The sequence below is a fragment of the Gasterosteus aculeatus genome, chromosome 4 (genome assembly GCF_964276395.1).
Source record: "Gasterosteus aculeatus chromosome 4, fGasAcu3.hap1.1, whole genome shotgun sequence".
Lineage (NCBI taxonomy): Eukaryota > Metazoa > Chordata > Actinopteri > Perciformes > Gasterosteidae > Gasterosteus > Gasterosteus aculeatus.
The window spans coordinates 29683129-29695706 of record NC_135691.1 but is presented as its reverse complement, the minus strand read 5'-3'; the positions used below and the strand labels follow the sequence as shown (position 1 = coordinate 29695706).

At 43.1% G+C, this 12578-nt stretch overlaps 1 protein-coding gene across 4 annotated transcripts; it reads right to left on the bottom strand.

Annotated features, from left to right (window-relative positions):
* Window positions 1–4031: 4031 nt before the first annotated feature.
* On the bottom strand, window positions 4032–12485 carry pkp2 (plakophilin 2). 4 transcript variants are annotated; one of them, XR_005712007.2, is made up of 13 exons: window positions 12002–12360; window positions 10471–10541; window positions 9138–9703; window positions 8874–9012; window positions 8362–8569; window positions 8024–8201; window positions 6977–7094; window positions 6527–6688; window positions 6191–6367; window positions 5555–5708; window positions 5216–5403; window positions 4951–5038; window positions 4032–4650 (listed from the first exon to the last, which is right to left on the bottom strand). XR_005712007.2 is itself a non-coding variant. In XM_040174315.2 (13 exons), exons 1-13 carry the CDS (start codon window positions 12195–12197, stop codon window positions 4588–4590), a joined length of 2313 nt encoding a protein of 770 aa, XP_040030249.2. In that variant the 5' UTR covers window positions 12198–12428; the 3' UTR covers window positions 4032–4587. The 4 variants fall into 4 exon arrangements, 1 of the variants encoding a protein (XP_040030249.2); XR_013467502.1 differs by having other exon boundaries at window positions 5216–5400; XM_040174315.2 differs by having other exon boundaries at window positions 5216–5408; window positions 12002–12428.
* Window positions 12486–12578: the final 93 nt, after the last annotated feature.

The window sequence follows — 12578 nt, the reverse complement described above, 5'->3', positions numbered from 1 at the left end:
CATCAGTGTTTTATTTGACGAATGCGTCTTACATGACGATCATTTATTTTCTTATGTGTTATCTGTCCTTATTAAAACACTTATGTCTTTATGTCTCACGGCATGAATCATGACAGCAGTCTGTTTTGCTGATCAAGAAAAATCACGCTTGACCTTAAGCTTTTCAGAATACCATAAATTTCCATGCAGATATGACAGGTTGCATATTGCGCGGGACATTTTTTATTTATTTTTTTGCTCAACGCTTGCTGCATCTAGTGTTTAATCTGTTCTTTGACGCTCAATTAAGCCACCTCTGATGCCTTTACATGAGCCATACATTTGATAAAACCCACAATATGGTTCTCTCCAGAGCAGGCTTTAGTTATAAAAGCACTAAATTCCTCCAGTTTGGTCGGCCTATACATCAGATAAGAACCAAACTGCAATTAAATCCTGCAACATATGGTGCTGCTGTTTAGAAAACATGAGTCCCAAGCATCTTGATTTTCTTGCGTGCAGTGGTGACAACGTTTGACAAAAGCGGTGAGGATTTAAAGCCCCGTCTTTAAAACGAATGGCCACTATTGACAGGCCCCAGCTATAGTGTCACAGTCAAGGTTTAAAAGCAAAGGCTGTTATGTTTTTTTCATCACAGAAAGATATAGCATTTCATGCCTAAAACATTGCACTTCAGACAGAAGGAAACCAAAGTCATTGAGGTCCCTTTACAGGTGTTAGTCACTGTATCTCCTTAGACCTTCCTTCCTTCCTTCCTTGCTCCACCAAGCATGAAGCGGAGCAGAGATTTAATCTGCCAGGACATGTGAAAACACCTGTGTTTGTCCACAGCAGCACCTGCTCCTCAAACCTCGTTATAATGTTCAGTACTTAAAGTGGAGATTTATCCGTTACTGAATTAAAACTGGCCGCACCACAAAATCAAGCTCAGTTTTATTACACTAGTGGAGGTTTTGTGGCACCAAATCAAATCTGTAAAGTTTGAGCCGTTTGAAATGAGGCGTAAAAGCCTACTGTAATCATATCATTTCTCACTGCAAAATGTGAAACTGTCTCCAGTTGTCTTCAGTCAATTGGTTTTGAGTACAGAGACACAAATTGTCATGGGTTTCTTTTTCAGAGTCGCTATACAACGTCTTCCAGAACTGAAGTTGTGTTTGTGAAACAAAACCACTGTTTTTGTGGAGGGGGGCAGTTAAAACAACAATGTAGTTCGGTCTGGGCAATAAAGCCATTTAGGTTCATGGGCAACGTTAAGTTTAGGGTACAGAACCACAACAACACTTTGGGTCTCCTTGATCTTCTCTCCTCTATTTGACACCTGAGGCCGACATATTTTACTCGTGTAGTATTTCACATCTGCATCAGTCAGAAAATAAGGGAAGGGACATGGTGTACATTAAATTGGGGTCTAGCTAAAGACTCAAGGAAACCGTTTTTCTTCGATGGAAGCGTCTCTTAACACCAGCAATGTTAGTATTTGGTCCTCATTTGTGTTTGTAGTAAAGAACTTTTTAAACAGCGTTAAGAACCAGCATTTTCTAACATTGCAACACAAGTCTGTTGTCTGGTTACTTGAAATTGTCAGTGGAGTTGATCACATGCAAGAGAATGTTCTCGAGCAGCTTCTCTGAAGAGTCATCTTGTAATACAAAGAAAACATTTTAGTCGGAAAATGTTTGGGTGGAAAATGGCTCATTTATGATCTCTCAACCCTCCTCCCCCGATCTATTGCGTAACCTCTTCGTCCCACTTTCATACGAGGCCTGTTATCAGTGTTTTTTAATTGGCCGTGCTGTGACAAAGCCCTCTGCTGCTCCCCGGGAGAGAAATCAACTCAAACACAGACAAAAAGACAAGACAACAGCTTTAGGGAGGCTTCTCCAAAGAGACGGTGCTGAGCCAAAAAAGAAAGAGGCGCTTGGTTTGACACCCAAGCTGCAAAAATATATTTCTGAGCCAAAAATTGAAAATAAAAATAAATAAAAATGGGTGCAATCAACGTGTACAACACTCATGTGTTGTTGGACCGTGTGCTCCGGCAGACTGAGGCTTTTTATAAACGCCGCTAAGCTGAAGGCGATGCCGCCTAACGAGCACGCAGGCCCACGGCCGAGCTCGTTAGTGAGGGTCTGTTTTCTAAAACTACAATGGCATCTACTTACTTAATATTGTGGTATGCGTTCTATTCTTTGTTTTTGTCTTTGTTAATGTATTACAAAGAACTCAAAAACAAAGTAAAGTTCCAATATTCTTTCAACTTCAGACAACAGTTAACGCGGTTTCCCCCAGAGTTCATTGCAGCAGCCGCGTCTGCGGTTCTTCTGGAGTTTTAGTGGGGTCTGTGCTTAAAACCGTCTGGTCCTGACCTAAAACGCCGCGGCGTGCTGTGTCTGACTTTGTGACATTGCAGGGTGGTACTTCATACCAGACATTCCGGGAAGATCAGAGGGGGTAAAAGCACACATGCTGTGTCCGGTTACAAAGAAATATAATCAAATCACCTCATTTTGGGATCCCAAATGTTCTTGAGTGATTGTGTCAGTGGAAAGCAATTTGAGTGCTGACATGCAGACAATTGTGTCAGTGTAAAGAGAAGAAAAAGGAGAACTGTTTTTTCCACTGCTGGTCCCGTCAAAGAATGCTTTCGTTGTCTCTGAACTCGGTTTAATAAAGATGTTTCCTCATCATGTGGTCTGGTCTCTCTTTCTCTCCACTCTTGAGCAAAACGAACCCAATCCTGTGTGTCTTGACACCTGCTATATGTGGGTTATTTTTGTGTTTTGGACATATAATATTTCCATGTTGGTCTTTGGGCTTCGGGGAGGTTATTCCCTCACACACTGGCTGATACAAGCTGCTATCTTAGGCACCTTCGAGGGATAATGTCCATTTATTTGTTGATTTTTATTCGAGTTTGGTCCTCTGTTTAATTCCCGTAAAAGAGAACAAGGCAGTCCTTGTGAAACAGAAAAATTGACCAATCCCGAGAGCAACATACAGCGTAAAGAGACAAGTAGGCTATTGTGAAAAGGAATTAGCTTCTTCACAGCTTTTTTCTCTCCTCTCGCTAAAACCAAACCTTGAAAATCGACCTGATCACCAACGCAGTTTACAAAGTGGGGAAATTAGAGATTATGATTGAGAAAGAAGAAAGAGACGATTTTAGTCCTTAAAATAGAAAGGCTTAGGGTTCTAATCAGGGGGGGAAACCCGCTTTGAAACACGTGGGATGAAGACTTTATGAATATGAGAAATAAATGTGGTAACAAAGCATCACTTGGAGACTCTTTAATGAATCAGAACTGATCCTGAGCAGTGGCGTTGATGTTACACCACTGCCCTCTGCAGGCCATATTAACAGCCCCTCGCCGGTATTTCATGATACATTTCTGTCAATGTGTCATTGTTTCATTCCTGTGCACACCTCTGCCCTGGCCTTTATGAGCCTGGTTGATTGTTATCCAGCCTCCCTCAATACTCCCCCCCACCCCCACCCACTCCTTCCTCTTTACCGCAGTGCAGCTCTTGGCAGGTCCCTGGAAGGTAACTGCGTCTCCGGGGCCTCAAAGTCACAGAGACGGGCCGGACGGCGGGTTTAATGTCATCGGAGGTCACAGCCTCATCCACTTGGACAGTCCTCATCTTCCACGCTATTCGCTTTTCGTCCTGTCCGTGCACTGCAAGTCAAGTTTTTCAAAGTGAAAGGTCAGAAAATATAAATGATCTTTGAACTAAGTATAATATTAGTATTTTATAAATAAGGCCACATTTTCACATTCCATGTTCACATTTCTTTTTTCGACCGTTTAGCATCTAGGGGTATTTTCAGTATATTAATAGACTTTGCAATACTGTCATCAAATAAAGCCTTCCCACAGACTTTTTTTCTGGACTCATTATAAAGTTAAGAGTGATTTATTATACAAATTTACGATAATATTTTTAATAATAATCAAGCATTTTTCTACTTCTTTTTGGCAGAGCTTTTCTACTGAATTAGGTTCACCAGAAGATAGTCAATAATACGATTCATTCTGAGCAATTTATTCATCTCAAGAATCAAAATCTGATAAAAAGTCAGCTTGTTGATTGGTGTTACAGTAGGACATTATTCAATTAAAAAAAGAACATTTATTCCTTACACATGTAATTGGTTTTTACATAAATTAGGATGTTAATTTCATTGTCATCTTTCCAGATTAATGTGAATATTTGATTATATTCTTAAATTCTGGTTACTGAATTACTAAAAGGCTAAAATAAAATAAAAAACACGGACACAATAGCATTCTCAGCTGCTACAGTAAACAAACTACACAATCATGAAGATTTAGAGCAAACGTTGCATTTTCAGGAAATGTTTCTACATTCATTTGTCAATTTTTCCAATAACGGGGCATGAAGGCAGTGGTCAAGTGCTGTGTCTGAGTGCCAACCAAACAAAATAAATGTATTGTTTAAGCAGGTATGTTCGGTCATCCGTTTCTTGAACATCTTGCTGTTGTACAACTTTAAAGCCATGTCAGGGGACCTCTTATCGTAAACAAGTGCTGCTTGAGTTAGTTATAGATTTTCGGCTCAGCCTCATCTGGAGTTCACAGCCTTTGTTGTCCTGGCATTGATGAAATCCGCTTTCCTGTAGCCTCCCTTTTGAGAAACAAAATGTGGATTATGGACACTACATGTTGTATTTCATATTGCAGAGGATTGTAAGTCCAATACATGTGTGTGTTTATTTCACATTAGCGCCCCCCAGTGGTGGTATACAAAACTGCACTGTGGCAACAACAGGCTTAAATGACAGTAGACTCATTCGTTTTCCTAATAAATAATAGACTGTTTCCTGCAAGCGTCCTTACAATGTAATGTCAAAAATGATGAATGGAGCGATGTTTGTGTTGAGTTTGATATGCCGTGATGTGCTGCATGGACATAGTGGGTACACACCTTCTTGTAGGCGACGCGGAGATCACTGTGTTTCCACATGATGTGCAGCAGGATGCATGCAGCCTGACCCGCTCTGGTTGGTCCATAGCTAGAACATTAAAAGTTCAAAAGAAAGTGAATGCTCCTGCTCCTGAATGAGCATAGGAGGCGGCACTCATACATTTGTTGTGACTCATTCACGCAGAGATAATAATCAAACAGGAAATGAAATTCGGTGGAATAAAAGAGCTCTTGATGACGAGTGCTGAGGTGAGCGCCGACCGACCCTTTATCCTTGCTGCTAATGTTGATGATCTTTTGGAGGGCTCCCTGGTTGATGATGGCCCTGACTTTCTGCGTGTCACCCTGACTGAGGTTGATCAGGATTTGACAGAGAGAAGTCGTCACCTCGGTAGGCAGGTCGGTGCCGGTGTCGTCGTTGGGAAGCATCCCGACCACCTCTGGCAACACCTGCTTCACTTCAGGAGAAGGAAACACATAAAGAAGGTTTGCAGAATTAGAAGGTGCGGCTCGGGGTCCGAATGGATAATTAACCCAATTCTTGGTTGGGGAAAATAATGGGGTTAATGTTTAAAAACTCAAAGTATGTAATGGAAACAGTTACCAATGTCCAGGTGCAGTTCCTGGTAGCGCGAGAGGTTTCTTATTAGAGAGATGCAGGTCCTCTTCACATTACTCTCTCCCTCCTCAAACACCTTCCTGACATGCTGAAGACCATTTTCCCGTTGAACAATAGTAAATGCTATGGCTTCAGTCACCTGCCAGGCCACAGAAAAACACATCATCATATGTGAGTAATACAGGCTGTTACTAAAAGGTATTCATAATAACAATTGATTTATGTTGCCAATGAACCATTTTTGGAGTAAACAGGGCAACAAACTATTTTACCACAATTTGATTTTTTTTGACCTGTGAATCCTTGAAATAATTTCTACAGAAACACTTATTGTGCCCTTAATATAAGTTACTTAACTTTAGCCAAGTTTTGGAGGGTTTCATTTGAATTCCTCCATAATTTATTGATGAAATGATCACTGTAGTTTGATTCCTTTGTCCCAATGACGTGTAATCCCCAGACCAATTAAATGCAGTATATTGTTTACTTAATTAGTAGGACAGGTGTTGCCCCACTAACATTTCAACAGTGAATAGAGGGTGTCAGGTCTCATTGTTGTTGCATACATCTTTGTTTCTCTTCACAGAATAAAATTGAAGGTGTTCCTCCGCCCCATCTCACCGCTCCGTTCCCTGCTGTGATATTCTGCAGGGCCCCGACGGCAGCCTCCTGGGTGTGGTGACGCACGCTGCGGGCCATCAGCGACAAGTACATGCGGATAGCGATGGCGCTCCACAGCCACTCGATGCCTCGGGGGTTGGCCTTCTCCTCCAGCAGGGGGCACGTTCGATCGAAATGCTGCAGAGAAACAGTTGATGAGCTGCAGGTGATTTCTCATCAACAAGAGGCAGCCAATATGCAGCGGACTGCCAATGACCTGTGATGACCTGCAGCGGTCTTCACAGAATATTTGCGTCAAATATAGTAACCTAAAAAACAAACGTCCGGTGGGATTACCTCTGTGATCTTGGCACTGCGATAAGCAAAGCAGCCAACGGCCTTCTGCTCGGGAGCCAAGTTTTGTGGAGATTCTCGAAGATGTAAGGTGTACCTCTCAGGAAGCTCGGCCTCGATCTGATAGGACAGGTTGTGGAGGATGCAGACGCAGTTCTCTGTGGACTTCAGAGGAGATATAGACACATATCTAATTAAATACAGTACGGCGATCTGTTTAATCGCATGGATACAACGGAGTGAAACTGGATTGGGAGTAATAGTTCAAGCAGTTTTGCTTTGCAAGTTGGATCCGAGTTTCGTTTATTAATTATGTTTGGATTTCTCTAATCCAGTGAGAAGCAACGAGATTTGTGTTAATAACTCGATATGCACTGCAGAATAGAAAGTAGTGCGGGACCAGTGTGCGTCACAAAATACAATATTATAAGAAGATGAACATTTTCGTTTCACCTTGTCATCGCTTTTGTGGTCAGCTACGGCGCCGCGGATGTAGTAGACCAGGGAGTCAATTAGGTTCTCACACTCCCTCATTGCTTTCCTGCCGTCTGGACCAGCAGAGCTCAGATTTCTGGAAACCAAAACAGTCAGAAGAATCTAGGTATGTCGATTTGTGTGTTTCAATCAGATACCGAATTCCAACATTATTGTGAAACAAATGAAGTCCCCTTCGGTCAAACACCCAGATGTAAAAAGTCAATAGAATCACTTTTGGAAATGAAGGACTTTGTTTTCACGTAATCCAACTTCAGAAAATACAACAATTAACGTTCCGCCTCCACACAATAGGTCTTTTGTTTGATGGTGAAATGTAAATTGAAGAGGAATTCATCATTGTTCTCATCCACGAGGACCTCAAAAGGTTTGAGAACGAGCTTGCTGGAACTCGATAAGCAGCAAGGATGAATAATTCAGGCGTTTTTGACCGGATTGCGGTCGCCAGGGGAGAAGTGCGTCTGATATCTCCGGCTTGGTAAACAGAGACATGATCTGAACATCTTATTCTTAGACCACAGCAGATACATTTTGATTCAACACTATGTCATAAAAAAGATTATGTATTTTAATAGTATTGTGATTTGTTTGTTTTGGTGATTATGCTTCACGAGAAAGCAACAGCATCAGTTTTCATTCAGATGCACACGTTGATGTATTGTAATCACTTTTTCTATTGCGCTGCAGCATGCTCATCATTTAATGAAAAAAAACTATTGGTTATTTAAATTTGTGCTATCAAGCTAATGCTAGCAGGCTACGACGCCAAACATTATACTTGATTAAAATGTTCATGTTACGTCAGCATCACCTCATTAGCATCTGGTCCTCACTTATGAAAAAGCATGATAACAATGTGTTTTGTAGAAATCCTCACATTGTGTAATTCATTTCTTATGAGCTGTGTAACTGACACCAGTGGCGGTGTCACTTTACTTATTTATTAAATCCACACTGCCGAAGCGAGCTGAGTGTCTACTTTCACAGACAACAATGGGAGCCTACCGCAGGCAGCCGGTGGCATTGTGGAAAGCATCAGCATCGGCAAGGAGCTCGTCTTTTGGGTTTTCACCCTCAGAAATGCCCGAACTGGGTACCAGAACTGACTGGGTGAGAACCAATAAGGCTTCTCTGGAGAGACACTCCTTCAAAAGGTCATGAGACGAGAGGTTCCACAAAAGACCTAGGAGCGAGATGGAAAAATGCTTTACAAAAAGGCAAAGAAATTCATCCCAAAATGTTAGTTGAAATGTACTCCCACGGTCAGATCTTAAATGTCTGACTGCCAGTATCCTTCTGTTCCAAGTAAGAAAAATAAAGCCGGTGGAAAAAAACAAACGCACCAGTTAGTTCTCGTCTGGTCTCCAAATTACGGCTGCTCTTGAGCGGAAGCAAAATTCTGGCCAGGCCATCATTTTCCTTCACTTCCATCTTGTTTTCGCTGCTCTGGTAAACAACATTGCGTAGCGCCCCGGCGGCCGCACACTGCACCACCTCATTGTCGCTGTCCAACAGCTGCAGGAGCTTCCCAATCCCACGGAGGTAGTACACCTGCGAGGAAGAGGTTCATCAATGACTGACAGATCCGTCTCCACATCCACAGGCGTCATCAGAAACATTCATACTCAGCTATGTGTTGGATCAAAGACATTCATCAGCAAATCAAAGGCCCAAATCACTTCCAAATCGATTCGTTAGTTATTGATTAAACCTCCCTCTGGATGTATTAGCCTATTCAATGTGTCTAACGGGTGGACAAGCAAAAGCAAAGTCGTATTTTACGTATACAGCCACCAGCAAAATCCATTTTCAATCACTGTAAAAATGATACCATGCATACGAGTAAACACCACACCATCTTTTTGGCATCAGTACTCTTGAGACAGTGACTCTGTATGTTGCTGGCTGCAGAGATCAGCGTGTCCTCGTCATCCTGGGTCAGCAGGTTCACGGCCCTCTCCAGCGTCATCTCCGCAGGCTTGTTCTCTGACTGCCTGTGTGAGCAGACGGCTATGAATGGAAAAACGCTCCGTTCTAAAATGTCCCCTCACACATCAGGCCAGCGTGGGGATTTGTGTCAGGTGATTTAAGTTAACACAAAACAAACACACAAGCTTACAGCGGCGTGACATCCCGACAATGAATCCGCTGAATGGGGACTTCCACTTCCATCTGCCTGCCCACGTCCACCTCCACGCTGGTGGCCGAAGGCGGGTACGAGTTCATCCTGCGGAGCCCCTCCCTCCTGACCCAAACCAACCAGGCCTCCTCGGGCGAGATCGCTCCGGTCACGACTCCAGCGGGACTCCGGCGGGAGCCGCAACCGACGCTCTGCTGAAACGCCGCGTTCGCCGTCACCGGCTGCTGCGCTGCGGCCTGTCTGAGTAACCTCCGGTGGAGGGTCCCGTTGGCAGCTGTGGATGCCAGCCGCCGCGTGCCACAGGGGGCCTCCGAGAAGGCGTAGCGGCGAAATGAATGGGAACCGAGCGAGTAGTCCGGCGCGCCGCTGGGCCCGTGTGATCGAGCGCGCCCTGGGTGGGTGTACGTCCCGTGGCGGGGGGTGCTGTGGTTGAAGCGCGTGTGGTGCAACTCGGGGCTCGGTGGGGGAGACACTTCCACCCTCCTCGACGGCCCCCGCACGTTGTTGCTTGAGAGAGAGCGGTTGGTGAGGCCCATTCCGTTCATCTGTGAAAAGAAAAGTAGTTAGTTAGTGTTTCTATCTAGTTCACTGAGCAAAGCTTCCTTATGATCCTTATGAAGGTTCATTGAAAACCTTCTACAACAACTCGTGAAGGTGACTAAATACATTACAAATATTGTTCTAAAAAGAAGGAAGAAATATTTAATAAATATATTTTATTTTTCTTTAACCTCCCTCAGCTAAAATACAAAACTTTTATATATTTTTTTCATCAATTTATAAAGGACATACTGTACCTAATCCACGAGTAGTGATTAGGAGGGAAAAAATAACCCTGACCAGTAATCAGTTGGCAAATAAACAATAACTCCATTTATTTTATCTTGTCAGTTTCAAGGCTCCGAACACCTTGAGCTGATACTGTTTAAAAGTCACCAACTATAACGTCAAGGTAAATGTAAGAACACAGTGATTCATCTAAACCGGCCTGCAGGCTCTGAATATAAAGCAGGAGCAAAACATTTGACTACATTCAAATAACAGAATACGTCCGTGCCGTTTTGCTGAAAATTCAAAGAGAGCATCTTAAATGTGTAAAGTAGCCATTGGAACTGACTTTATGTAATTAAGAGTTTTACCATGGGAACACAACAATAAGATTGTTTGTACCGACACATTGAAGAGATGATAAATGCCACTAACTGGTTTGTGTGTGTGTGTGTGTGTGTGTGTGTGTGTGTGTGTGTGTGTGTGTGTGTGTGTGTGTGTGTGTGTGTGTGTGTGTGTGTGTGTGCAGGCATGAGTAAGGTACCTTCGTGTTTGGTAGAAGTCCATCGGAGGCATCAAAGCTCTTTGCAATGCTTTTCTGTAAACCGAGACTACCTGAAACAAGTTAAGAGGTTCTATTGAAGTGCACGGTTTCACACTGTAATTACCTAAACGCTTGTCAACACTTTGTCAGATCAGAGGAATGAGTCCTAGTCTGAGCTACAAAAGTACAGTACTCTGTGCTTGTATACTAAAGAACCAAAATCACTAATTAGTATTGAGAAAGACTGACATGGTGACGGGAGACGCATCTGAAAGAAAATAGATATTCTAAAGCTATTTCCAGACATTATCTTCTCCGTGTACATTGCATACCAGAATAACTACAAATAAGTCATGACAATAAAATGTAACACGTACCTGTAGTATTGGTTGTTATGAAACAATTAACTAACAAGCACAACCAACTGTGTACCCAGTGAACCACAGGACATTACACTTTTTATATGTGCAATAAAGATGGCAATAACCACTGTGGTATGTGTACGTGTACATATACATACATTTATTTGGTACTTAGTTACTGTGGCCTTTGCACTCGTTTATTTTATTTTTTATTTATTCTTGTTATTTTTTATTATCATGATACTGCTGCTCGTTTTTTGATAACCATGTATCTTGCTAACAAAACAAGACATTTTAATCCTGTATAAATTTGTTGGCATTTAATACATCTATTATTAATATAATACTATTATTAATACATCTCATCTTTGATGCAACAAAAATCAATGCCGTCTTGGGAATTGCTTTCTGTTGATGACTGGCTGAATTTAAGATCTGATCCGCCCACATATTCATTAAGGCTGCCAACACATAATGCATGAAGTACAGAACACAGTGACAAACCCTTCAAGTGTATGAATGAAACTGCAGAAACCTGTTGCACCAGCAGACTACTATGAGGAATGCATTACAAAATGATCAGCTGGCTACACACACATGGTCCACTGAAGTGGAGAGGAGGACCCACTATGTAATAATGATGATGATAATATTTGACCTGTTTAACAGCTCATTGGCACTTTACATGGTACAGACAGAAAAAATAAATCAGAGAGATGACCTTATAACAGTAATAAACTGCATACAATAAACTACACATAACAAGCATCACAGGTTACGAGCAGCTATAGATATATATCAGCTATAGATAGGTGAGATTATTCATTATTTGTTATTTTCTCTAATATACAGGAGAGTTTCCCTCTTCTCAGACATTGCTGGTTATAATCGAACTAAATAAAGCAATCCGAAAGGTGTGTAGGAGAAAACGATCTTCCCACAACTCAACCAGTAACAACGGGTTTAGTTCAAAGAAAGTGCGCAGTACTGTAAAGGTATATGGTTTAATTATACGTCTACAAGTTCAAACTGAGATAACTAAGTATAACTTAGCCCAGGGGGCAGAGAGACCACACAGCCAACAAAAATCTATCAAACAATAGTGTCGTGTGCAAAAACGCCTGCGTGCTTCTCGGTGTGAAACTCGGCCACAGAGAAGCGGAGCTCACCGCTCGACTCGGTCCTCCTCGCCCTCCGGGCCAGCGTGAGCTGCACCTGCCGGTGGACGCGCAGGGTCCGGTCCACGGAGCTCTCCGCCGCGGGGGACCGCGCCGGGTTCGGCCCGGCCGGCAGAGCCAGGCTGCTGTCGCCCAACGCGGACGAGTCCTGCGCAGGTAACGCGGATTTAAAGAACTGCTCTTCCATTTTTGTGGACGAACCGCGCGAAATAGAAGAGGAATAGTCCGTCGAGGAGGAGCAAGGGGGTGGGGAGGGGGGTCCAGGTGGGCCGCTTCGGGGGTTGGTGTGCTGGTTCTGGGTCGGTGACCGGCTTTGCTTTGTTGTACCTGTGAGCGTGAGGCGGGTCGATCTGCCTTTGCTGGCAGCCCGGAGGGGCGGAGCTACAGGCGAAGCACCTGAGGTGTCAGGTGTCGCCGCTGGCTGGTGTCGGCTGTAACATTTTAGTCGATTCTTTTCGTATTTGACTCCCCCCCGCTCCTTTAATGCATTTCAGAAGGAATATATTATTACTATCATACGTTGATGTAATTGGTGCCATTTAAGTTTGGGCCTGACTAAAAAATGCTT